Source organism: Microcebus murinus, chromosome X, assembly GCF_040939455.1.
Source record: "Microcebus murinus isolate Inina chromosome X, M.murinus_Inina_mat1.0, whole genome shotgun sequence".
In the NCBI taxonomy this organism is placed as follows: Eukaryota; Metazoa; Chordata; class Mammalia; order Primates; family Cheirogaleidae; genus Microcebus; species Microcebus murinus.
Window position 1 is genome coordinate 5954320 of NC_134136.1, and position 27120 is coordinate 5981439.

General features: G+C 42.7%; 1 protein-coding gene across 1 annotated transcript; it reads right to left on the reverse strand.

The window, feature by feature from the left end:
* On the reverse strand, positions 1 to 27120 carry ERCC6L (ERCC excision repair 6 like, spindle assembly checkpoint helicase). Its single transcript, XM_012784345.2, has 2 exons — positions 26991 to 27120; positions 1 to 4054 (listed from the first exon to the last, which is right to left on the reverse strand). The coding sequence occupies exons 1-2, from the start codon at positions 27056 to 27058 to the stop codon at positions 373 to 375; spliced, it is 3750 nt and encodes a 1249-aa protein (XP_012639799.2). The 5' UTR covers positions 27059 to 27120; the 3' UTR covers positions 1 to 372.

Here is a 27120-nt window from a genome sequence, read left to right on the forward strand (position 1 = left end):
GAGAAAAGTCACTTTAATTATCTTATCTGCACTGTGATATACAAAGGTGATCACTTTAGGTAAAACTAAGAAAGCCACAGTAATTTTACAAAAACTTCTCTAGAAATAATGTCGTTAAGTTTATAGAATATGCCTAAAAGAAAAATTTAAGAATATTCAAGTGAAGAAAATACTAAGCTAGTACTTAGAATACCAGAATATATGTAAGAGGGGGCAGGGAGACAGGAACCAGAGGGTAGAGGCAGAAGTTGCTTTCTAAGATCTTTCTCACCTTAAGCCTGAATGCTTCACGCTCCCAAAGAATCCAATTATGGAAACAAAAGTTACCTCATATTCAGTTTCACTTTAAAATACCATAAATAGGTTACATTTTCAAGTGTTATTAAGTTGCTTATACAAACTTAAAGTCATGAGCATGACTTCAGGATCTGCACTTTTTATGTCAAGTGCTTTAACTAAGCAGTTTAGGGCCTCCTGTATTTTTCCACACTCTTTCAGTTCCTTTCCCCGCATTACAAGAGTCTCATAGTCATTCACAGCCTCCACCGCCTCATCCTGGGGAGAACCACCAGATGGAGGCTCAGGCTCACCAGGAGAAGTTTCCTGAGCTAAAGCACTAGGCTGAGACATCGTTAACTGGCTAGACTTGTTTTCTGAAGACGGTGTTTCTCCGGAATGATCCTCCTCTGTACACCCGGAGCCTTCCCCACTGCTTTCCTCTGCCTCTTCTTCTGGGTGATCTTTAGCGCTCTTTGCTTCACTGCTGTTGCCAAGTATTTCTTCCATATCCTCCACATGGTCTAAAGCCACATTAATAAGAGATCTCCTAGAAGCCAGAGATCTTCTAGGGTTTATAGACTTGTTTACACTCTTGGATATTTGGGGAGAAAAGAACCTTGCAGGTGGACTGATGTCATTTTTGGGAGTTGAAGCATCAAATTGTTTCATAGATGAGAACTGAAAGGGAGATGTGTTAAATGAATTTGTGCTTGAGGTACCTTTAAAAGAAGTATCTTCATCTTCATCATCTGAAACAATCCTTCTAGCTTTACTTCTGATTTTCACATTAACTACTACTTCTTCTGGTTCGTCTTTCTCAGAAGAGTCCCAACTGAGGTGTGGTTTGCTATGCACAGACTCTGCTCTGGAATCAGCTGCAGAGCCATGCAAGCTATTTTCTTTCTCCACAGGCTTTAAAGACTGACTGGAAGGATTTTTTCCATTGTCTGCAGAGTCTTCCAAGAAAAGATTGAAATCACAAACATACTGTGGTGAAGATACAGAAGGTTCCTCTTCCAACTTGGCCTCATTTGCTTGAGCGTCCTGCGGTGCACCATGGGATACTGACAAGTCATCAGCTATTTCAATAACGGATACACTTGATTCTGTATTTTGATTTTCATTTGTTATGGAATTAATGGGCCAAGGATTGCAGTGATGTAAAATCTCATCATCCTTTAGTTGATCTAGATTTGGCTTGGGATCAGCTTTGACTGATTTGCTAAGTAAATAATTAAAACTTCCCAGAGGGTTCTCTTGCAGTGCCTCCTGGGTAGGCCCCTCTTGCGATGCCTCTTTTTGTAGAGCTTCCTTTTCAGTTGCAAAGCTTCTTGTCATTCCCGATAAAGAGTCATTCCGAGTTTCTTCTAAACTTCCGAACCCCTTAGGTAAAACAGCTATAGAATCAGCATCAAACGAACTTTTGCCTGGGTGCCTACCATCTTGCAGAATGGTAAAGTTTGTCTTGATACTGGAGAGATCTTCTTTCTCACCCTCTTGGGGCAGATCATCAATGATTAAATCTGACATCTGGGAAGTGATATATTCTTCCTGGGTATGATGAGTAGGTATAAGAGGTGAAGGCTGAGGCTGTGGATTATTCAATTTAGGGCATTTTTTCTTTGCTTGAGAAGGGAACACAGGTTCTCTCAGCCCCTCATTTCTAGCTCTTTGTTGTTCCATCAGGAGCTCTGTATTTTGAGACTCTAATTCAACAAGGAATTGAGCTTTCTGAACCCTTTGTTGAATATAGTGAGACTCTTCTATCACATCAAGCTCTTCTTTAACAGAGAGATCACGTGTGTACATCAAATCATGGTCTGAGATTCCGGCTATCCCCAAAGAGTGCAGGTAGGCAATATGTTCATCTAGTTTCTTATCAGATCTTCTCTCAGCAGCGTGCAGAGACTGAAGCTGCAGCTGGGTTACAGAGTTCTGAAGATCCTCGATTGTAAAGAGCTCTCTCAATTCTTGTTTACTAAAATATCGGAAAGGGTTCTTCTTTTCACCGGTAGTTTGTCTTATTAATGAGTCCTTGAACACCTGTCTTCTATATATTTTTTCCTCTACAGTCCCACAAGTGATTAGCCTATAAACCACCACATTTTCTTTTTGTCCAATCCGGTAAACTCTATCCACAGCTTGAGCATCAGTTGCAGGATTCCAGCTAGGGTCAAAAATGACCACTCTTGTTGCTGCAGTTAATGTTAAACCAACACCACCTACTTGAGTGGTAAGCAGGAAAACAGAGTAATCTTTATTTTGCTGAAATAAGTTAATTCTCTTTTCTCGTTCCAAAAGATGAGTAATTGTCCCATCGATTCGCAATATCTTAAAGTGCCTATTCTTTAAGAGGCGTTCGATGATGTTTAGAATTTGCCTTGATTGGGAAAACACCAGAGTTTGATGCCCCTCATCTCGCAATCTCTTCAGCAGGTCCATTAAGAATATCATTTTTCCAGATTCTTCCATCAGTGTATCATCAGTTATTTGATCAATATGATCCATGTCTGGGGAATCTTCCCCCTCATTTCCATCTTGAGCAGAGAATTTGACAGTCCCTAGATTCAGCAAATGACAAGCCCGGGCAGACAGCAGCCTGGGGTGATCACACAGCTTCTTTAAGACACCTAGCTCAGCCAACGGTGAGCGTGTCTCCATTAACAACTCCTTGATATGATCTAAAGATACAAATTTCCTGTATATTTCTTCTTGTAAAGGTACAAGACGTATCCAAATTATTAAATCATTTTTCCTGGAAAAGGAAGGCATTTCACAAGTGGCATCAACATCTGCATTCGTTTCACTAAGTCTGACCTCTGCGTTGCTTGACTTTTTCTTTTGTACTTCTTCTTTAGTCCTCCTGAGAAAATAGGGTTTTATGATTGCCATTAAGTTTTCAGATATTTTATATCCCAAGGCTTTTTCCCCTGGGGTGGCATCCTTCTCTCTTGCTCTAGTAATAGGATTTTCATACTCCATTTTGAAAGTTTTTAATGTTCCTAGCAGGGACCCTTGACAGGCAAAATCAAATAGGGACCAGAGTTCTTGCAAATTGTTCTGGATCGGGGTTCCTGTGAGGAGGAGACGATGACTTGCAGGAACAGCACGAGCACATATCGCAGACTTAGTAGATGAGGTTTTTATTTTATGTGCTTCATCAAGGATGACATAGTCCCACACAAACTCTTGGCCATTAAAGCTTGAAAGTTGCTGCCAATTATTGATTAACATTTGGTACGTAGTGATAATGACGCCATTCCTTTGCTGGATCCGTGTGAGGTTTCTGGTACGTTCATCCTTGCTAGGACCATGAAAGGTTTTGACTCTCATTCCTGGAGTCCACTTGACAAATTCTTTCACCCATGTGTTAATAAGATTGGTTGGCATGATCAGCAGCACATGATTCACAAGTGAAGCATCAAACATACCAGAAAGGAAAGCAATGATTTGAACAGTCTTCCCTAATCCCATGTCGTCTGCCAAGATACCACCTTTTCTTCCATCCCTGTACAGGTTATAGAGGAAAGCGACACCTTCCTTCTGGTGCTCAAAGAGTTGGTCGTGCAGTTCTCGGTAAAGCAAGAGGCCAGAGTCGCACACATCTGTAAATTCATCATCTCCATGTTCTGCCAACTCCTCCAAGGCTTCCTGTATTTTTTGGATTCTGCTCATCACCTTTTCATTGGGAAAAATGTCCTTTGCCAGATTAAAAAGTTTAAGTGCTCCTTCCAGATCTCCATTCTTAGTTGCTTCTTTGGCCGCTTTCACATAACTATAAAAAAGGTTAAAAAAAGAAAGAAAAGAAACATTGAACATTCAGTCCAAGAACGCTTTAGAGTCTGTTTTGGAATCCAAACTGCAGTTGTACTTTCTTTAAAATTAATTATTAATTTTTTTGAAATAATTTTTTTACAGACTCGTTCTCCTTGGAGAGGAGAACTGGCCCCAGCAGTTAGACTCTTAATATCCTTAATTCAGGATGGGAAAGATTAGCACACAAGATGCCAATGAAAGCTGGCATCACTTAAGAAAAACAAATATACACCAGACACTGCCAGCAACACCTTCAGGCACTAGCTGTGGAAAATGAATGTACAGGCCTGATGTGGTGGCTCACGCCTACAATCCCAGCACTCTGGGAGGCCGAGGTGGGAGGATTGCTTGGGGCCAGGAGTTTGAGACCAGCCTGAGCAACATAGTAAGACCGTGTCTCTACAAAAATAAAAATTAGCGTACACTTGTAGTCCTAGCTGTTTGGGAGGCTGAGGCAAGAGGATTGCCTGAGCCCAGGAGTTTGGGGTTGCAGTGAGCTATGATGATGCAACTGCAGTCTAGCCGGGGCAACAAAGCGAAACTCTGTCTCAAAAAAAAAGAGTGTGTAGGTTGGGCGCAGTGGCTGACACCTGTAATCCTAGCACTCTGGGAGGCCGAGGTCGGAGGATCACTCAAGGTCAGGAGTTCAAAACCAGCCTGAGCAAGAGTGAGACCCTGTCTCTACTAAAAAAATAGAAAGAAACTAATTGGCCAACTAAAAATATATAGAAAAAATTAGCCGGGCATGGTGGCGCATGCCTGTAGTCCCAGCTACTTGGGAGGCTGAGGCAGAAGGATTGCTTGAGCCCAGGAGTTTGAGGTTGCTGTGAGCTAGGCTGACGCCACGGCACTCTAGCCCAGGCAACAGAGGGAGGCTCGGTCTCAAAAAAAAAAGAGTGTGTAGAAGTTATTGGTTTCATAATATTAAAACTAAATTGCCACCCCTAAGTATGAAGCGATATTTTTTGTAAAACAAACCAACCAACCTCTATGTGTCGGGGCATAAAAACATGGGTGCTTCTCAGACCTTATTTTACTGGAACTCTGAGATACATTTGACACTATTCATCACTTCCCCCTTACAATTCCCACCTCTACCAAATTCCTATAGATTCCTCCTGGTTTTCTTCCTCCATCACTGGCCATTTCTTCTTTAACTTCTTCTGGGGCTCCTATTCTTTCTCCCAGAGGTCTCGGTCCTGGCACCTCTTCTCACTCCTTATACTTCCTCCTTAAGCTTTCCTAGGGCTTCCACTGCCACCTATGAGCTCGTGACTCCCAAATCACTCTCTCCAACCCGGAGCTCGCCCCCAAGCTATACTCTAGACCATATTCCAACTGCCTTCTAGACATCTCCACTTGAAGGTCTCACAGACACCTCAAATTCAATTCATCCCAAATTAAACTCATTATTTCCCCTCTAAAAACATGCTTCTCCATTTGTGTGGTAGTAATTGACACTACCATCCACTTAGCCACCAAATCTGAAGATTATCCTTGACCCCAACCCCAAATATGAATCTTCTTTGACCTCTCCCCTTTTTGCATGCACCCTCACCCCTGACCCAGGCAGTCCCAAGTCCTACTAACTTTACTTCCCAAGTATAATCACTTTCTCTCCATCTCTACTACCACTAATGTGGCCCAAGTCACCATCATCTCTGGCCTAGATAACTGCAACTTCTTACTCACTGGTCTCCTTAGATCAACTCTTGCCTCCTGCAATACAATCTCTACATAACAGCCAGCAATACTATCTGAAAGCATAAAAGAAATTATGTCACTCCTGTGCTCACAGTTCTTCAGTGATTCATGGTCAATTGATTTCAACAAGGATGCCAAAACAATTCACTGGAGAAAGAATATAATTATTTGATTATTGCATACTCCTCCATTAAACTGAACATTCTATAAGGGCAAGGACCATTGCTGGTTTTGCACAATATTGTTTCTAGCATCTAGAAATAGTGACTGTGACATAGTGGACAATCAGTAAGGATTTGTTGGCCGGGCACAGTGGCTCACGCCTGTAATCCTAGCACTCTGGGAGGCCGAGGCGGGAGGATCGCTCAAGCTCAGGAGTTCGACACCAGCCTGAGCAAGAGCGAGACTCCGTCTCTACTAAAAAAAATAGAAACTAATTAATTGGGCAACTAAACGTATACAGAAAAAATTAGCTGGGCATGGTGGCGCATGCCTGTACTCCCAGCTACTCGGGAGGCTGAGGCAGGAGGATTGCTTGAGCCCAGGAATTGGAGGTTGCTGTGAGCTAGGCTGACGCCATGGCACTCTAGCCTGGGCAACAGAGTGAGACTCTGTCTCAAAAAAAAACAAAAAACATAAAAAAAGTCAAATGAATAATAATGATAAAGAGAAGGAACAATGGCTGGGCGCAGTGGCTCACACCTGTAATCCTAGCACTCTGGGAGGCCGAGGCAGGTGAATTGCTCGAGGTCAGGAGTTTGAAACCAGCCTGAGCAAGAGCGAGATCCCATCTCTACTATAAATAGAAAGAAATTAATTGGCCAACTAATATATATACATATATAAAATTAGCCCGGCATGGTGGCGCATGCCTGTAGTCCCAGCTACTCGGGAGGTTGAGGCAGAAGGATCGCTTGAGCCCAGGAGTTTGAAGTTGCTGTGAGCTAGGCTGACACCTCGGCACTCACTCTAGCCTGGGCAACAAAGCGAGTCTCTGTCTCAAAAAGAAAAAAAAAAAGAGAAGGAACAATGTAGAGCCTGCTGCCTCCAAAACTCTGCCATTCCTACACTGGCAGGTCAGCTGCACCGCCCACCCCCAATGCTGGTGGGCTTTAGAATTTAGTTACATTCCTGTTACTCTGACCTCAATGTGAGTCCATCGTGGCGACCACTGGACTAAGTGCTTGAGTCTGAACCCCATTCCCACCAGCCAGGGTGTTTCACCTGGATAACTGGTCTTCAGCCTTGGTCTGTGTCAGAGCTTGTAGAAAATGTCATTTTTTACTATTAGACTATGTCCAAGTTCCTGAACTGGTAACCTACCCAGTATCTTGAACCCCCATGAAGACTGGGGTTCTGTCTAACTCTAGCCAGTCCTCCTCCCCACCAGAGACTAAAGTGCTGGCCCTGAACCCGAGCTCTGGGCCAGAGTCCCACTAATCACACCTTGTAAATGGCAACTATCTGCCCAGATTTCCTACCACCAACCCAAGATTGCTATTGCAGGGCTCTACCCACCCTCTGGAACCCCCATTTGCCAACCTCCGTCTGAACCACAACCAGAGTTCACAGTATTTCTTGGACACCATCACTTTCTGGCTAGGTTAAACCGCTGCTGTCAGCCAAGCTGCCTTCCCCGTGCCCGGTCCACCCTAGTTAGCAGGTCTGATGCCCCGTCTCAGCCCTTCCCCTGCACTCAGTCTACTCCACAGATGAAGTTGCACTTAGGAGGGTATTCTTTCCCTATCATGGAGATAGTGGGGGAAAATAAAATCTGCTTTTTATAGCTCTGTTCTGGATATCTGATTATTTGCAAGACTAGAATGCTTTTTGTAACATACCGTGTTTCCCCGAAAATAAGATAGAGTCTTATATTTATTTTTCCTCAAGAAGACACCCTAGGGCTTATTTTCAGGGAATGTGTTATTTTTTTTAAGTACAGTACAACAATCTACATTTATTCAAATAGAGTTAAGTCATCTTCTTCTAGAACATCATCCTAACTCTCCAAACCCTGAATTCCACCCTGAATTTCTTGCAACTCTATTTCCTTTAGAACCATGGGCCCTAATCTCTCATGTCGAGCAATAGAGCTCTCATGGGGCAGATGAGAAGGGCTGCTCGTCTTCTTTCCTGTTCGGCGACGAAATGCATGGGCTGTGCAGATGCGCTGCGTAGCCACGCCTGTCACTAGGGCTTATTTTCAGGGTAGGGCTTCTATTGCACAAATGCTTAGAGATCCTGCTAGGCCTTATTTTATGGGTAGGTCTTATTTTGGGGGAAACATGGTAGTTTGATTTTGCCACTTAACCTCTAATCACTTCCATTTTCCAGGCCTTGGAAGGAAAACATACATCCTTTTTCTTACTAATGTAATCATGTCTACATCTATGATACACAGGATCCCTGACGATCTGGAGAACTCAGCTAACACTTCATGGGCTCAAATACTTTTTCCAAAATTGCTCCCTTATTCTCCTTGGACTTGGCTGGGGAGAAGCCGGGCCTGCTTGGGAGCCAAGAGGACAAGAGAAGAATAACCAGTTCAGGACAAAGAACCACATCTCTCAAGCAGGAAAACAAGGAGAAAAACAGGGCTGGAGGATAAGGGAGATATGCTGGTTTTTAATTCCATAGCAAGGGACAATAAAAACAAAAGTCTTTACATGCTTTAATGATTATACCCAAAAAGACATGCCTAAAGCATGGTTCCTTTTAAGAATTGTTTTAAAGGACATATAAAAAGATTATATACAAACAACTCCTGGCCAGGCGTGGTAGCTCACACTTATAATCCTAGCACTTTAGGAGACCAAGGCAGGAGGATCATGTGAGACCAAGAGTTCAAGACCCTGGAGGAAGGGGACACAACCATTAAACTCAGGCTACAAGTCCTGTCACCCACAGAGCTTGCCTTTCATTGGCAGAACTGCCCAGATGCTAACTCCTTGGGTCCTAACTCCACCTAAAGGTCTTTGCCATAAGAAGCCCTGCCCGAGTGGCCATTTAAAATCATCAAAGCATCTTTCAGGAAGATGCAAACATCTTCCTGAACTTGTCAACAATCCCACACCACCTACCACCCTTTGGAGCTAGCTGATACCTCAAGAAAAATTCCCTTTCCCCAGAGAGACCACCAGGCTTATGTGCTGAAGTTTTCCTACCTGGAGAAACCAGTAAGCCACACTGTACCTGCGCTCCAAAGAGCTACGCCCAGCTAAACATGCAGTGCTTGCACATCAGCAGCCGGGAAGGGTGAGCAAGCTTAAGCTGCATGAGACACACACTTGGTTTTCCTTGATCTGGAGGGCCCTCTGGAACACTGTCTACAATGTTCTTCTAGAATGTGAAGGGATAGGGAACTAAATGCAAAGACCCTGACTCGATAAAATTTTATTTGCTTCACATGCAAAGCAACTGGAAGTTGCTCTTTGTTTTGTAACCTGGCCACCAGGCACTAGGTCTCTGTGCGGGTGGAAGGGCCTGGTGCTGCCAAACTCAATGCATGTGATTTGGAGCTACTGCTGTGCTTCTCACAAGAACTCAGTTTCCCTATCTTGATCCAGCTCCCTGACATATCTCTATGTCCAGTCCCCTTGTCAAGGTGCGTGTGGATACATTAGACATGAGTGATGTCTTTTGATTCTCAATCAAAATAAAAATAAAACATGTGGCTGACATCAAAATTACAGGTGGCATGAAAGCCAGTATTGGAAAAAGGTCCATTTAAAGCCCAGGCCATGACAGAAATAGCCTGAGAGGATTGCTTCCTTTTTGGTCTCACTTTCAGGATGATCACTTTAATCAAGGTGAGAAACATTTTATAATCACTTATAAATACAAACTTCATATTATTAAATAATAGCAATTTCTGAGATAAGTTAGAGGATAACATGGTTCACATTTTAGTCAAACAGTAAGTATTACTGATTATTTAATAATTAGCTTTTCCCTGTGTAGTCCTATTTGTAAGACAGACATTTAAGAGTCAAAAAAAAACCTGTGCTGCTTTATCCATAATAGCCTAAAACTGGAAACAACTCAAGTGTCCAGCTTGGATTAACAATCTGTGGTATATTCAAACAATGGACTCAATGATAGAAAAGAACTACATGTATGAATACATACATGAATTCATATATTTATGAATCTCAAAAATACTATGCGGACCCAAAGAAGCCAGGGATGAAAGAGTAGAAGCAGTGTTATTTCACTTATCTGAAGTTCCGAAACAGGCAAAACTAATCTATGGTGGAAAAACATCAGAGCAGTGGTTGCCTGTGGAGGTAGAAGGCAGAGGTGGGGATTGCCTGGGAAGTGGCATGAGGGAACTTTCTGGAGTGATACTAGTGTTCAATACCTTGATAGGGGCTTGGGTTACACAAGTATATGCATTTGTCAAAATTCACCAGATGAACACTTAATATTTATGCATTGCTTTGCAAATTTTACTTTAAAAGAAAAAAACTAAACAAATATTGAAATCTAGTTAATAATTTGTATGCTGAAGTGTTTGGGGGAGACATATTCTGATGTCTGCAATTTACTTCAAAATGCATCCAAAAAAAAAATAAGATGGACCGATGGAATATATATGTGATAAGAATAGATGAACAGATTCATGATAAAGCAAGTAGTAAAATGTTGTTAATAGAATCTAGGCAGTGGGTGAGAGAGAGAGAGAGAGAGAGAGAGAGACAGACAGACAGACAGACAGACAGACACTGAAAAGACTGCTTTGTCCATAGACTGGCTTCCTCTCAATTTGAAGGCATACAAAACTGGGATTCATAACACGCTGCAATTTGGCTTCTTACCCAGCACTCTAATGCAACTATTCTCACCAAGGGCACCAGTGGCCTCCATACTGGCAAATCCAATGGTCACTTCTTGGTCTTCATCTTGACCTTTCCACTATGTTTAAAACCACTGACCACCACCTCCCTTTGGAAGTTTCCCCTCCCCCTTGGGTTCAGTAGCATACAGTACTCTCTTCTAGATTTCTTCCTCCCTCTCTAACTATTCCTTTTTAGTCTGCATCTTGAATTTCTCTCTCTGCCTGTTCCCATATATTAATAAATGTTGGCATTTCCAAGGATCTTTTTGTTGACAATGCCCTATCTGACTCTATGTACTTCCCTCAGAAGATGTTACCCATGGCAACACCTTGTGCTAGGTTGAACAGAATTCCCCAAAATTTCATGTCAACCTGGAACCTGTGAATGTGACCTTATTTGAAAATAGTGGCCAGGCACAGTGGCTCACACCTGTAATCCTAGCACTCTGGGAGGCCATAGCAAGTGGATCGCTCAAGGTCAGGAGTTTGAAACCAGCCTGAGCAAGAACAAGAGCCCGTCTCTACTAAAAATAGGAAGAAATTAATTGGCTAACTAAAAATATATAGAAAAAATTAGCCGGGCATGGTGGCACATGCCTGTAGTCCCAGCTACTCGGGAGGCTGAGGCAGAAGGATAGCTGGAGCCCAGGAGTTTGAGGTTGCTGTGAGCTAGGCAGATGCCATAGCACTCTAGCCCAGGCAACAGAGCAAGACTCTGTCTCCCAAAAAAAAAGAAAATAGTGAATTTGCAGATGGAATAAAGTTAAGATGAGGTCATACTGATTAGAGTGGGCCCTAATCCAATGACTGGTGTACTTATAAGAGCTAAATTGGGACACAGAAACAAAGAGAGGAGAATGCCATATGAAAATGGAGGTGAAGAATGGAGTGACGACACATCTACAAGCCAAGAAGCTCCTAAGATTGCCAGTACCACCAAAAGCTAGGAGAGACATGGAACAGATCCTCTCTCACAACCTCCAAAAAGAAACCAACCCTGCTGACAACCTTGATTTTGGACTTTCGGCTTCCATAACTGTGAGAAAATAAATTTCTGGGTTTTTAAATCGTGGTAAAAATATACATAACATAAAATTTGCCATTTTAACCACTGTTCTTTGAGACAGGGTCTTGCTCTGTTGCCTAAGCTGGAGTGCAATGGCCTGATCATAGTTCACTGTAACCCCAAACTCCTGGGCTCAAATGATCCTGACCTCAGCCTCCTGAGTAGCTAGGATTACAGGCATGCGTGCCCAGGTAATTTACTTTTATTTTTGTAGCGACAGGGTTTGCTGTGTTGCCCAGGCTGGCCTCAAGCTCCTGGCCTCAAGCAATCCTACGGCCTGCCTCAGCTGTGATTGATTACAGGTGTGAACCACCGCACCCTGGGCCCATTTTAACTATTTTAAGTATACAATGGCACTCACTGACTACATTCACAATGTACAACTATCATCGCTATCTTTCTCATTATACCAAACAGAAACTCTATACTCATTAAGCAATAACTCCCCATTTCACCCTCCCCCTCCCCAGTCCCTGCTGACTTCTAATCTACTTTTTGTCTCTATGTCTTTACCTATTCTAGATATTTCTTATAGGTAGAATCGGACAATATTTGTCCTTTTGTTTCTGGCAGTAGTTAACCAGATAACTTGGGCTGGAAGATTAAGGGTCAGGAGGTACTAAGGGTCTATACCTACTGTAAAAGACCTTCATATTGGCCCTGGAGAATTTCATTTTTAGTTAAACTTTATCCCAAAGGGCCAGTCAGAATGTTAGCTACAAAATGCTCCCCTAAATAATGAAACCTCCTTCCTGCTGAGGAACATTGGCTGGTATGATCCCTCTCGATGCCAAAGCACATCTGCTATGCCAGAAAAAAAGATAATTTTGGTTTTGGCATAATTACCATTAGGCTGTTTTTTCCGGAGTAATTAGCCAGCAGGTTCAGCTGCTTTCTGAGGGCACGTTGTTAACATGTATGTAGGAGGGTGCTATCTTCCTGTTTATTCTAGCAGAAGGATATTTGCCAAGTTCGACCAAAAAAGCACTAACATTTTGAGGTCTAAATTATGAAGGAGGGGTTCTAGAACCCTTCCTGCTTTAAATGACTTTGAAACAGTCTCTTCCTTGCCTGCTTGTATTCTCTTTATGACAGGATATAAAGGACCGGAAGGAGCAGTAAGAGCCTTGGTTCTCGTCCAGGCCACATAGTTTGGTCCAGGTTAGTTCTCGTTTGAGGAATCCAAAGCCAGTGACACAGATAATAAAAACTACTGAAAGCCTTACACTGTTTTAAGTGATTGTTCTTATAGGTGAAATAGAGTACGTGGCTAGACAGTGTTAAGCCCCAAACCAAGTCTTGTATAGGCTCCTATCCTGAGAGCCCAGGCTCACCATTAAATTGAACAAATATGTTTTATACATTTTTCTTTGTCTTATATATCTTAGGCCATGCTCCAAAGTCATCAGCGGGTTTCTAACTGCTGTGGGGGCGCAGGGACTGTTGTGGGGGCAAGGGGAAACTTCCCCTTGGCTCCGGAAGGCTCACTCACTGAAAGTTCTACTCACAATAAGGGAGATTAATAAGAGAAAGAGGTTTATTTACCTGCACATGGGGGAGAATCTACCCGATATCCAATGGGGTCCAGGAATTTATATACCCTTATTTTAGGGGGAGAGGGGAAAATGAGGAATATAGGGAATTCCTTTTAGGGGCAATAAATGGTTGCTAGGGAGGATGAACAGATACTTGGGAGAATGAATGGATGCGGGGAAACAGACTGACTTGTAAATTAACCTGAGAGATAGGTATAACATTTAAAATGATTTGGGCCAGGTCTGACGGCATTCTTGATCCTCTTTCCTGCAATATATTGAGATAACAGGGAGGGGAAGTGCTTGTTCTTTTTGATGGGTCTCTCTGGTTGATGCAGATAGAGGGAAGATCTCTAAGGGCCTTTAAGGCAAAGTACTCTTTATAGCAAGGAGTCAAGTTTTGGGGTGAAATTTTGGGAGCTCCTTCACTGTGATGACGAAGCATGGTTACATTGGCACATTTGAAATCACTGATGATCACAGAGCTGGGAAAATTGCTATGAACCTCCCAGGCAGGTTAAACAAGTGTGGGGTGATCAGCCCCAGATTGGATGTGAACACAAAGACCTAGAAAAATGTTAGAATAATCTGCTCCCATCTCACCAGTTTGGTTTCATTGTACTGACAACCTTACCTGACATCATGGACCATGAAAAAGCAAGACAAAAACACACAGGATTCAACTCACAGCTATAAGCTGAAAAAAAAAAAACATTAAAAAAAAACACACAGGAAGGAAAATTCTGGGATTCTTTTTCTAGGGATGTAATACACACTTACAAATAAAATGCCTCAATGGAAAAAATATATGATATATACATACAATAGAATATTATTCAGCTTAAAAAGGAAGGAAACTCTGTCACATGTTACAACTGGATGAACCTTGAGCACATTATGCAACATATAACAGGCCAATCACAAAAAGACAAATACTATATGATTCCACTTATGAGGTACGTTGAGTAGTCAAATTCATAGAGACAGAAGAATGGTGGTCGCCAGGGGTTGGGGGAAGGGTAAATGGGGAATTATATTTAATGATTATAGAATTTCAGTTTTACAAGATAGAAAGAGTTATGGAGATGGATGGTGGTAATGGACTCAGCACCATGAAGGTATTAAATGCCAGCGAAATGTACATTTAAAAATTAAGATGATAAATTTTATGTTTATGTGTATTTTAACATAATAAAAAATTAGAGGATGTCCAGGTGCGGTGGCTCACGCCCATAATCCTAGCACTCTGGGAGGCCAAGGCAGGAGGATCATTCTAGGTCAGGAGTTTGAGACCAGCCTCATCAAGAGCAAGACCCCATCTCTACTAAAAAATAGAAAAATTGGCCAGACGCCGTGGCTCACGCCTGTAATCCTAGCACTCTGGAAGGCCAAGGCGGGCGGATTGCTCAAGGTCAGGAGTTCGAAACCGACCTGAGCGAGACCCCGTCTCTACTAAAAATAGAAAGAAATTAATTGGCCAACTAATATATAGAGAAAAAATTAGCCAGGCACGGTGGCACATGCCTGTAGTCCCAGCTACTCGGGAGGCTGAGGCAGTAGGATCGTTTGAGCCCAGCAGCTTGAGGTTGCTGTGAGCTAGGCTGACGCCACAGCACTCACTCGAGCCTGGGCAACAAAATGAGACTCTGTCTCAAAAAAAAAATTGGAGAGAATAAAGATCATGTCACCTACAAATTCAGATAGTTTTACTTCCTCCTTTCCAATCTGCATGCCTTTTTTTTTTCTTTCCTAATTACCCTGGCTAGAACCTCTGCTATAATGTTGAATCATGACATGAATAGAAGCGACAAGAGCAGGCAAACATCCTTGTTTTATTCCTGATATAAGGGGGGGGAAAGCTTTTAGTTTTTCACCATTAAATATGATATTAGCTATGGGTTTTGTGTCGATGCCCTTGGTGAGGTTAAGGAAGTTACCTTGTATTTGTAATTTGCTGCGTGTTTTAATCATGTAAGGATGCTGGATTTTTGTCAAATTCTTTTTCTGTGCCTATTGATATGAACATGTAGTTTTCATCCTTTGGTTTTAGACATGTTAACTTTGATTTGTCAGGGCTGGGTGCAGTGGCTCACACCTTGAAATCCTAGCACTTTCGGAGACCTAAGTGAGAGGATCTCTTGAGGCAGGCATTCAAGACCAGCCTGAGCAAGAACCAAAAAATAGAAAAATTAGCCGGGCATAGTGGTGCATGCCTGTAGTCCCAGCTACACAAGAGGCTGAGGCAGGAGGATCGCTTGAGGCTATGTTTATTATCAAGTAGAGATGTCAAGTAGATTCAGGAGTCTAAAGTTCAGAAGTCAGGACTAAAGACAAAAATGTGATAAATGATAATCATCACGTAAGAGGGGTAAAGGCCTAAAAAAGGGCAAAAATGTTTTCAGAGTTGTCTCTCTGAAACTCCCACCCTTTTTGGGAATTAAAACCTGCATTCCTTCCCCGAGGCCAGTAATCAAAGGGGCAGGAAAATGTTCTTTGCTGTTTGTTTTCTAGTATCTTAAATCTCAGGAGATGGCTCAACAGAATTGTCCAGACAAAGGTCACAAGATCCTCTTCACTGGAGATAAGGTCCACCGAAACCAACTACAGTTAGTTAAACAATAGCCCAAGGCGATAACATGTGACACTGGTCACAGAAACCGGAGCCCAACCTCTGAAAATTCCCCTTTGAAAAGCCACATATTTCTGCTTAAAGGCAGGATGGCGGTCTTTTGAGACACTAGTCTGCCGCCCTCGTCATCTGCTGGCAAATTAACAAACTTTTCTTTCCTTTTCCTCAAACCACTTGTCCTGGTCATTCTCACTGATTCGGCCTCAGGGCCAAGTACCAGTAACAATCAGAGAAATGCAAATTAAAACCACAATGACTATCACCTATCGCCTGTTAGATTGGCTATTAAATAAAAAAGATGAAAGATATGAAGTGTTCTTAAAATCTGTACCCTCATAATATGCTGAAATAAAAAAAAAAAAAAAAAGATATGAAGTGTTGGCTAGGATGTGGAGAAAAGGGAACCCTTGTATACTGTTGGTGGTATTATAAATTATACAGCCATTCTGGAAAACCATATGGAGGTTCCTTAAAAAACTAAAAATAAAATTACCAATATGATCCAGCTATTTCACTTCTGCTATTTCATTTCATCCAGCTATTTCATTTCCAAAGGAACTTAAATCAGTATATTGAAGAGATACCTGCACTCCCCACCTTCAGTGCAGCATTATCCACGATAGCCAAGATATGGAAACAACCAAATTACCCATAAACAGATGAATGGACTTTTAAAATGTACTATACATAGACAATAGAGTATTATTCAGCCTTTAAAAAGCAGGAGATTCTGTCATTTGTAACAACATGGATGAACCTAGAAGACATTTTGCTAAGTGAAATGAGCCAGGCACCGAGACACAAATAATCCATGATCTCACTTCTATGTGGAATCTAAAAAAGTTGAACTCATAGAAGTAGAGTAGGTAAAATGTGGTTAGTAGAGGCTGGAGGGGTGGTACACAGGGGATACAGGGGTGGATGGGGAAAGGAAAGATGTCGGTCACAGGGTACAAAGTGTCAGTTAGACAAGAGGAAGAGGTTGTGGTGATCTACTGCACAGCATGGTGACTACTGTTACTAATAATGTGGCCGGGCGCGGTGGCTCACGCCTGTAATCCTAGTACTCTGGGAGGCCAAGGCAGGTGGATCGCTCAAGGTCAGGAGTTCAAAACCAGCCTGAGCAAGAGCGAGACCCCGTCTCTACTAAAAAAAATAGAAAGAGGCCGGGTGCGGTGGCTCACACCTGTAATCCTAGCACTCTGGGAGGCAGAGGCGGGCAGATTGCTCGAAGTCAGGAGTTAGAAACCAGCCTGAGCAAGAGTGAGACCTCGTCTCTACTATAAATAGAAAGAAATTAATTGGCCAACTAATATATATAGAAAAAATTAGCCGGGCATGGTGGCGCATGCCTGTAGTCCCAGCTACTCGGGAGGCTGAGGCAGGAGGATTGCTTGAGCCCAGGAGATTGAGGTTGCTGTCAGCTAGGCTGATGCCATGGCACTCACTCTAGCCTGGGCAACAAAGCGAGACTCTGTCTCAAACAAAAAATAAATAAATAAATAAATAGAAAGAAATTAATTGGCCAACTAAAAATATATAGAGAAAAATTAGCTGGGCATGGTGGCGCATGCCTGTAGTCCCAGCTACTTGGGAGACTGAGGCAGGAGGATTGCTTAAGCCCAAGAGTTTGAGGTTGCTGTGAGCTAGGCTGACACCACGGCACTCTAGCCCGGGCAACACAGTGAGACTCTGTCTTGAAAATAATAGTAATAATGTATCATACATTTCATTTTTAATTTTTTGGGACAGGGTCTCTCACTGTCACCCCTGCTGAAGTGCAGTGGCATGATGGTAGCTCACAGCAACCTCAAACTCCTGGTAATGATCCTCCTGCCTCAGCCTCCTGAGTAGCTGGGATTAAAGGTGTGAACTATCACACCTGGCTAATTTTTTTATTTTTATTTTTGTAGAGACAAGGTCTCCCTGTGTTGTCTCCAACTCCTGGCCTTGAGCAATCTTCTTGCCTCAGCCAAAATAAAAAACAAAATTATTCCAAAATGAAATTTACTTTAAAAATATGTGAAAGTTCTCAGCATAGAGATGAGATTTAAAGCCAAGAACCTGGATAAGATTACCAAAGGAAGGAGTATATTAAAAATAAAAAAGATATGGCATTCCAACATTAAGATCATATAGAGAAGAATTTCAGCTAATGAATACAAAAGGAATGGTGAAATCAGAAAATCATCACTTTGGTTTTTTCTTTTCTTTCTTTTTTTTTTTATTTTTTGAGACAGAGTCTCACTGTGTTGCCCAGGCTAGAGTGCCGTGGCGTCAGCCTAGCTCACAGCAACCTCAAACTCCTGGGCTCAAGCGATCCTCCTGCCTCAGCCTCCCAGGCACTAGGATTAAGGCATGTGCCACCATGCCCGGCCAGAAAACCATCACTTTGTAATCCCTAATGAAATTACTGATTTGGGCAATGATTATCAATGGATAAAAGGTTAATGGGGAACTGATATTCACAGGATACTAAAGTATCCCCAAAGTATTATTATAATAGTTCCTCATCATTAAGGGGAAAAATGCAGCTTTGCAAAGGAGGGATTAGCCTGTGATCACTGAACCCACTGATCAATCTTAGCATTACTAAAAGTAGGAAATCCAGACATTATATGCTTCTGGATATGATGCAATATGAAATACACAGCCTTACCTATGACATATTCATGCTAAAAATGTTGAGCCTTAATCTTATCAGAGCTTTAGTTTAAATTACTGGAGAGCAAGCTGATGACACTATAAGAAAGCCATCAGGCTAATCCAAATCACTGGCATAGAAATAAAAGTAGTGGGTGGCCGGGCGAGGTGACTCACGCCTGTAATCCTAACACTCTAGGAGGCCGAGGCAGGTGGATAGTTTGAGCTCAGGAGTTCAAGACCATCCTGAGCAAGAGCAAGACCCTGTCTCTACTAAAATAGAAAGAAATTAATTGGCCAACTAAAAAATATATATATATATATATATATTTAAATATTTAGCCGGGCATGGTAGCGCAGACCTGTAGTCCCAGCTACCCGGGAGGCTGAGGCAGGAGGATCGCTTTAAGCCCAGGAGTTTGAGGTTGCTGTGAGCTAGGCTGATGCCACGGCACTGTAGCCCAGGCAACAGACTGAGACTCTGTCTCAAAAAAAATAAAATAAAAAATAAAAGGAAGTGGGGGAAGAATTGTTCTAGATTAAAAGCTCAAGAAACATAACAACCAAATGCAGTTGTAGAACTTCTTTGGATCCTGATTCAAAAAAAGAAAAATTATGAAACATTTGAATATGGACTGTATTAGATGACATCAATGAATTAGTTTATTTTGTTAGGTGTGATGTGGTATGGTGGTTTTATAAGAGTATGTTCTTTTTATGAGATAAATACTAAAGTATTTAAGGGTAAAATGCCACGAAGTCTGGGGATTTACTTTATTTAAAGTATCTGAGAAGATAGGAGGAGGAATATCAGCAGAATCTGAGAAGCAGCAGCCAGTGAAGGGGGAAGAAATTAAGGAAGTGAGGGGTCCTAGAAGGCAAACGAAGCATGAGTTTCATGGAGAAGTGATCGGCTTTGACAAATATTGCTGGTCAAGGAAGGTAAGGACTGAGAATCGAACACTGCATTTAGTTATATGAAAGTCATCGGTGACCTTGACAAGAGCAGTTTGAGTAAAGTAATAGGGTTAAAACCTGATTGCAGTGAGAAGCTGGGAGGAAAGAAATTGAAAATGAGAAGTGTGGGCGATGATACAGCTGAATTTTGCTATAAATGGAAGAAAAGAAATGGAGCCGTAACTGGAGTGGAAAGTAGGATCGAGAGAGGCTGTTTTTAGAGATGAAGAACTGATGGATCAAAGTCCTTATACCAGTGGGTGACAAGGGATGAAATCTTTTGTTCAAATGGAGGGGTTGTGCTTTAGCTATAAGCATGGAGAGTTCATCCATAGTAACAGCACAGAAGGCAAAGAACACAGGAATAACGCTGGGAGGTAGGTTAATATGGGACAAGAAACTTAGGGAAGTTCTCTTCTGATGGCTTCTATCAGTCCAGTGAAATTGGAAGCAAGGGCACAGGCTCAGAGAGATGAGGGAGGTGTTGAGGGTCTGAAAAGCAAGAAGGTATGAAACAGGCATAGAGTAGAATGGATGCGTGAATACACCAGAGAATGTTAATATGACTGCCAAGTAGCACTAAGGGCCTGCTTGACATTAATAATAATTATGGATTTCAAGTGAGACCAGGCAGCATGATTGTTTCTTCAACCATGTTCATCTCAGTGGGCCCGAGTTGGATTTAGCAAAGTGTATTAGTTTCCTATTGCTGTTGTTACAAACGATCACAAATGTAATGGCTTAAAAGCACACAAATGTAATATTCTCTGTCTTGCAGGTTAGATAGGTTAGAAGTCTGACACAGGCTCACTGGGCTAAAATTAAGGTGTCAGTAGGGCTGCATTCCTATCTGGAGGCTCTAGGGGACAATGTTTCTTGTCTTTCCAGCTTCCAGAGGCCACACACATTTCTTGGCTCCTGGCCCTTTCCTCCATCTTCTAAGCCAGCTGTGACAGGTTGAGTCCCTCTCACACTGCATCACCCTGACATCCTCTGCCGCATCCCTCTTCCACTTTTAAGGACCCCTGTGATTACACTGGGCCCTCTCAGACAGTCCAAGATAATTTCCTATTTTGGGGTCGGCTGATTAGTGACCTTAATTCCATCTTTGACCTTAATTCTACTGTACCATATAATATGTTCACAGGTATCAGGAATTAGTATGTAGACATCCTTGGGGAGCCATCATTCTGCCTACCAGACAAAGGCTGTGGTCTTGCCAAGCCAGTCTAATGAAGTATGAGAGAGACAAAAAAGTTAGTTGTATGCAAGTCTCCATAATTACTGACTCTGAACTTCAAGCTAGGTAAGGAGGGAAGTGAGGCCCTGAGAGGGCTGAGCAACAGTGAAAAGACAGAATTGATATACTATAGGTCCCAGCGATATCAAAGGGTTATTGGGGCCAGACGCGGTGGCTCACGCCTGTAATCCTAGCACTCTGGGAGGCCGAGGCAGGCGAATTGCTCAAGGTCAGGAGTTTGAAACCAGCCTGAGCAAGAGCGAGACCCTGTCTCTACTAAAAATAGAAAGAAATGAATTGATCAACTAATATATATAGAAAAATACAAATGTTGTTAAGGTTACATATATTGAAAAAGATAAAATATATATATGTATAGAAAAAATTAGCCGGGCATGGTGGCGCATGCCTGTAGTCCCAGCTACTCGGGAGGCTGAGGCAGGAGGATTGCTTGAGCCCAGGAGTTTGAGGTTCCTGTGAGCTAGGCTGACGCCACGGTACTCACTCTAGCCTGGGCAACAAAGTGAGACTCTGTCTCAAAACAAAAAAAGATTATTGGAATTGATGTGCTAGAGAGAATAAGGTAGAGGTGGGAGGCCGGGCGCGGTAGCTCACGTGTGTAATCCTAGCACTCTGAGAGGCCGAGGCGGGCGGATTGCTCAAGGTCAGGAGTTAGAAACCAGCCTGAGCAAGAGCGAGACCCCGTCTCCACTAAAAATAGAAAGAAATTAATTGGCCAACTAATATATAGAGAAAAAATTAGCCGGGCATAGTGGCGCATGCCTGTAGTCCCAGCTACTCGGGAGGCTGAGGCAGGAGGATCGCTTGAGCCCAGGAGATTGAGGTTGCTGTGAGCTAGGCTGACGCCACGGCACTCACTCTAGCCTGGGCAACAAAGTGAGACTCTGTCTCAAAAAAAAAAAAAATAAAAAAGGTAGAGGTTGGAGAGTAGAAATAGCAGATGTGTAATCAAAAGTCTGATTCCATTATTGAAGTTTCACTGCTGACAGCTTTTAAGTTCCACCCCTCCCACTTTCCCTTCTGTCCCACATCTGGGCAAGCTAAAAAGAAATCCCAGATGCTTCCTCTTTTGGCACCAGAGGAAAACTCAGACCGTGGGAGGTCCAGCCCACACCAAGAACCCTCACTCCAGCCCCACCTAAGCACCATAAAAACCCCAAGCCTAGGCCAGGCGTGGTGGCTCACACCTGTAATGCTAGCACTCTGAGAGGCCGAGGCAGGAGGATCGCTTGAGCCCAGGAGTTTGAGGTTGCTGTGAGCTAAGCTGATGCCACTGCACTCTAGCCTGGGCAACAGAGTGAGTCTCTGTTTCACAAACAAAACAAACACAAAAACAAAAAAACCCCAAGCCTGTGTCCTTTCTCTGCTCTCTCAAACCATTTTCAGACCAGGTCTGGTAAATTGCCCTGCTTTCCCCAGAAAGTCTCATTATGTGTCTAATAAACATTTTTATACCCTCCTGGGGTGTGTGTGTGTATATGTGTATGTCATCAGAAATCTTGACATCTGAACTAAATTTTAGGCAGGGTTCATTGGTCTCTGTGAGGTGGCCAATACAGGAGGGATTGGTAATGACAAGGTATGTGGTACAACCATGATGGTGAATAGAGAGGTAAGGGAGAGGACAAGGTAACTAGAAAAAAGGAGATCAAGGAACTGAGAGGCCAGGGTATTAGATAATCTGCATGAATACTGAAATTAACAAGAATTTTAATAAAAATTATATTGATATGCTTTGATATTACACACTATACTAATTTTTTTTTTGAGACAGAGTCTCACTTTGTTGCCCAGGCTACAGTGAGTGCTGTGGCATCAGCCTAGCTCACAGCAACCTCAAACTCCTGGGCTCAAGCAATCCTCCTGCCTCAGCCTCCCGAGTAGCTGGGACTAGGCATGCGCCACCATGCCCGGCTAATTTTTCTATATATATTAGTTGGCCAATTAATTTCTTTCTATTTTTAGTAGAGATGGGGTCTCACTCTTGCTCAGGCTGGTTTCGAACTCCTGACCTCGAGCAATCCGCCTGCCTCGGCCTCCCAGAGTGCTAGGATTACAGGCGTGAGCCACTGCGCCCGGCCCACGCTATACTATTTTTTAACAGCTATACAATACAGCTATACCAATAAATGGATCTGCCAGATTTTTAAAATAATTTCTCAATCAATCAATATATTGATTATTGCTTCTTTTAAAAAATTACTATTAGTAGCAATACTGCAATAAAACATACACACATGTGTAAGTATATGATATGTTTACATGTATAGCAAGTCCTCACTTAACATCATCAATAGGTTCTTGGAAACATGACTTTAAGCAAAATGACATGTAGTAGGTCCTCAAGTAATACTGATTCATTCAACATCATTTTGCTATGTTGATAAGGAAAAAAATTGGCTCTTGTGTATATCGTTTTGCTTAAAGTTACAGTTTCCAAGAACCTATCGACAATATTAAGTGAAGATTTATATCTGCCCACTCATATAAATATATCTGTAGAAGAAAATATGAGAATTCCTAGCTTCAAAAAGTAAAACCAAAAAAATACAATGAAGTAAATTTTATAATATATATTAAAAAAAAAAAAAAAAGTCAAACCAGGCCAGGCACAGTAGCTCATGCCTGTAATCCTAGCACTGTGGGAGACTGAGGTGGGAGGATTGTTTGAGCTCAGGAGTTGGAGACCAGTAAGAGCGAGACCCCATCTCTACTAAAAATAGAAAAAAACAATTAGCCAGTGAACTAAAAATAGAAATAAAAAATTAGCCGGGCATGGTGGCGCATGCCGGTAGTCCCAGCTACTTGGGAGGCTGAGGCAGGAGGATCACTTGAGCCCAGGGGTTTGAGGTTGCTGTGAGCTAGGCTGACACCATGGCACTCTAGCCTGGGCAACAGAGTGAGATTCTGTCTCAAAAAAAAAAAAGTTTTCTTTCACTGCTTACACAGCAGAGATAAGGAAGGAGAGGGACAGAAAGGGAGAGAGGGAGGGAGAAAGAGAAATTATGAGAGTAGCATTGTGTCACAAAGCAGAATTATGAGTAATAAAGAGGGGGACACTTTGTGCAATGGGGAAGATGTGAGGGGATTTAGGACGGGGAGATTGAGAAAGGTTAGGAGAAATATTAGAGGAACTGTGAGAGTTGAGGAGGGGTCATGAGAGATGGGGGAACCGTGAGAAAAAGAAAGGGATTGGCCAGGAACAGTGGCTCACACCTGTAATCCTAGCACTCTGGGAGGCTTAGGAAGGCAGATCGCTCAAGATCAGGAGTTTGAAACCAGCCTGAGCAAGAGCGAGACCCCATCTCTACTATAAATAGAAAGAAATTAATTTCCAATTAAATAAAAAAAGAAAGGTAGGGATTGTAAGACGAGGGGCTGATTATTGTGGGGAATGGGAGACAGGGACTGACCGTGAATGTTCAAGAGAGAACCCACGGGAGCGAGCAAGACACAGGTGTCAGCGTGGGGGGAACACTGCTGGGGAATCAGTGCAAGCAGAGAGGTCTATTTGCTTGCTCAGGGAAGAGGGGAAGGAGACTAATGGTCCTCAGCCTCATTACTCCCATTTTCCTAATGAGAAAATTGTCGCTCAGAATAGGCAAGGGTTGGCCGGGCGCTGTGGCTCACGCCTGTAATCCTAGCTCTTGGGAGGCCGAGGCGGGCGGATTGCTCAAGGTCAGGAGTTCGAAACCAGCCTGAGCAAGAGAGAGACCCCGTCTCTACTATAAATAGAAAGAAATTAATTGGCCAACTGATATATATATAAAAAATTAGCCGGGCATGGTGGCGCATGCCTGTAGTCCCAGCTACCCGGGAGGCTGAGGCAGAAGGATCACTCGAGCCCAGGAGTTTGAGGTTGCTGTGAGCTAGGCTGACGCCACGGCACTCACTCTAGCCTGGGCAACAAAGCGAGACTCTGTCTCAAAAAAAAAAAAAAAAAAAAAAAAGAATAGGCAAGGGTTACATGACACCCTCTAGCTGTTAGCGAAATAAGAAAATAATTAAAATAAATAAATAAAAACAAATATATATATAAAAAAAGAATAGGCAAGGGACTTGTTTGAGGTCATTGAGCTACTAAGCAGCAAAGCCATAATTTGAACCCAAAATGACCCAACTCTAAAGCCAGTACTCTACCACACCATGCCACCTGTTTTCCGCAAGTCTTCCTTAAGGAAGTCAAGTAACTAGTCCAAAGATGTGCTTTTACTTCTCTGTAAGGAGATCTTTTTACTTTTAACAGCCTTAAAAACATTCTTGTTTTGAAAAAGAGACAGAACTATTCCATTGCCCTAACTTATTTCTTTGTACTCCATCAAAATTAAAAACTTCTGTGCATCAAAGGACACAATCAACAGTGAAAAAGCAACTTACAGAATTGGAGATAGTATCTGCAAACCATATATCTGAGGAGTTAATATCTAGAATAAAGAACTCCCAGAACTCAACAACAAACAACCTAACTAAAAAATGGGCAAAGGACATGAATTGACATTTCTCCAAAGACAAACAAATGGCCAATAAGCACATGAAAAGATGCTCAGCATCGCTAATTATTAGGGAAATACAAGTCAAAACCACAATGATATACCACTTCATTCCCATTAGGATGGGTACTATCTAAAAAATAGATATTAACAAGTGTTGGGGAGGATATGGAGAAAATGGAACCCTGTACACTGTTGGTGGGAATATAAAATGGTATGGCAACTATGGAAGACACTATGGCAGTTCCTCAAAAAATTAAAAACAGAATTACCATATGATTTAGTAATTCCACTTCTGGGTATACACCCAAAAGAACTGAAAGCGCAATCTCAAAGAGATGCATGCCCATGTTCATAGCGGCATTATTCACAATAGCCAAGAGATGGAAGTAACACAAGTGTCCATCAATGGATGAATGGATGAATATGTGGTAGATAAATGCAATGGAATATTATTGAGCCTTAAAAAGGAAGGAAATCCTGTCGCATAACATGGATAAACCTTGATGACATTATGGTAAGTGAAATAAACCAGTCACAGAAAGACAAATACTGCACAATTCTACTCATATGAGGTATCTAAAGTGGTCAAAATTCATAGAGACAGAAGAATGGTGGTTGCCAGGAGCTGGAGGCAGGGGGAAATGGGGAGTTGCTTGATAGGTATAGTTTTAGTTTTGTAAGATTAAGAGTTCTAGAGGCCAGGCGTGGTGGCTCACACCTGTAATCCTAGCTCTCTGGGAGACCGAGGCAGGCAGATTGCTCGAGGTCAGGAGTTCGAAACCAGCCTGAGCAAGAGCGAGACTCCATCTCTACTATAAATAGAAAGAAATTAATTGGCCAACTAATATATATAGAAAAAATTAGCCTGGCATGGTGATGCATGCCTGTGGTCCCAGCTACTCGGAAGGCTGAGGCAGGAGGATCGCTTGAGCCCAGGAGTTTGAGGTTGCTGTGAGCTAGGCTGACACCGCGGCACTTACTCTAGCCTGGGCAACAAAGTGAGACTCTGTTTCAAAAAAATAAATAAATAAGTAAAAATTTAAAAATAAGAGTTCTAGAGATGGGTGGTGATGGTATAATATGAAGGTACTTAAACAGTACTAAACTGTATACTTAAAATGATTAAGATGGTAAATTTTATGTTATGTGTACTTTGTCACAATTAAAAAAATTTTTTTAAATGCTCATCCCAACATCACCACGCCCCCCACCCTTAGCCAACTGGTAACTGCTTAGGCATTTTTCAACAAAGAGCTCAAATGTTTCCGCCTCTTACGAGGCCTTTCCTTAGCTCACCGACCCCTGTAGTTGGCCATTCCCTCCTTTATGCCAACATTATGCCCTGCACATTATACCTCTTACAGCACTCATCAAATGTTAGAGTCATTATTGGTTTACGGGTCCGTTTCCACAACTAGATTATAAGTAATTTGGGGACAGGGACCGTGCTGTACTCATTTCTGTTATCTCCCAGGCCTGGGGCTTGGTAGGCTGGGAAGACTCAAGAAGGGCTCGATAAACTGAAGTTCTGGCTCTCAAAGAGCTCATACCGGAGGGTTACGTGCCCCAGAAGGGAGGCACTGGGAGTTCCCCAGGCTTTAGAAATCTGATCAAAAGTCCGAAACCGATTCCCACGTCCTACTCGGAGAGCGCGGGTGCGCGTCTCACAAGGCTCCGCCATCAGCAGCTTGGGTCCCACGGAAGGTCCGATGGCCACCCCACCCAGAGCCAGGGCCTGCGAGCTAGACCCGCCCGGCAGCCCAGACATACCTCTGGTAAAGAGCAACCTGCCCTGGGCTCAAGGCCTCGGCTTCCGCAAACTTTTGGGAGGCCTCCATGACCCTCGGATTTGGTACCAAGTACCTCGGCGGCAGCTTCGAGCTTGAATTTCGCTCGCGCC

Excerpts from the sequence above, each read along its gene's own strand:
- ERCC6L (XM_012784345.2), bottom strand. The coding sequence starts at position 27,058 with ATGGAGGCCTCCCAAAAGTTTGCGGAAGCCGAGGCCTTGAGCCCAGGG. Across the intron at positions 4,055-26,990 it reads CAGGTTGCTCTTTACCAGAG|TTATGTGAAAGCGGCCAAAG; the intron begins GTATGTCTGGGC and ends CCTTTTTTATAG.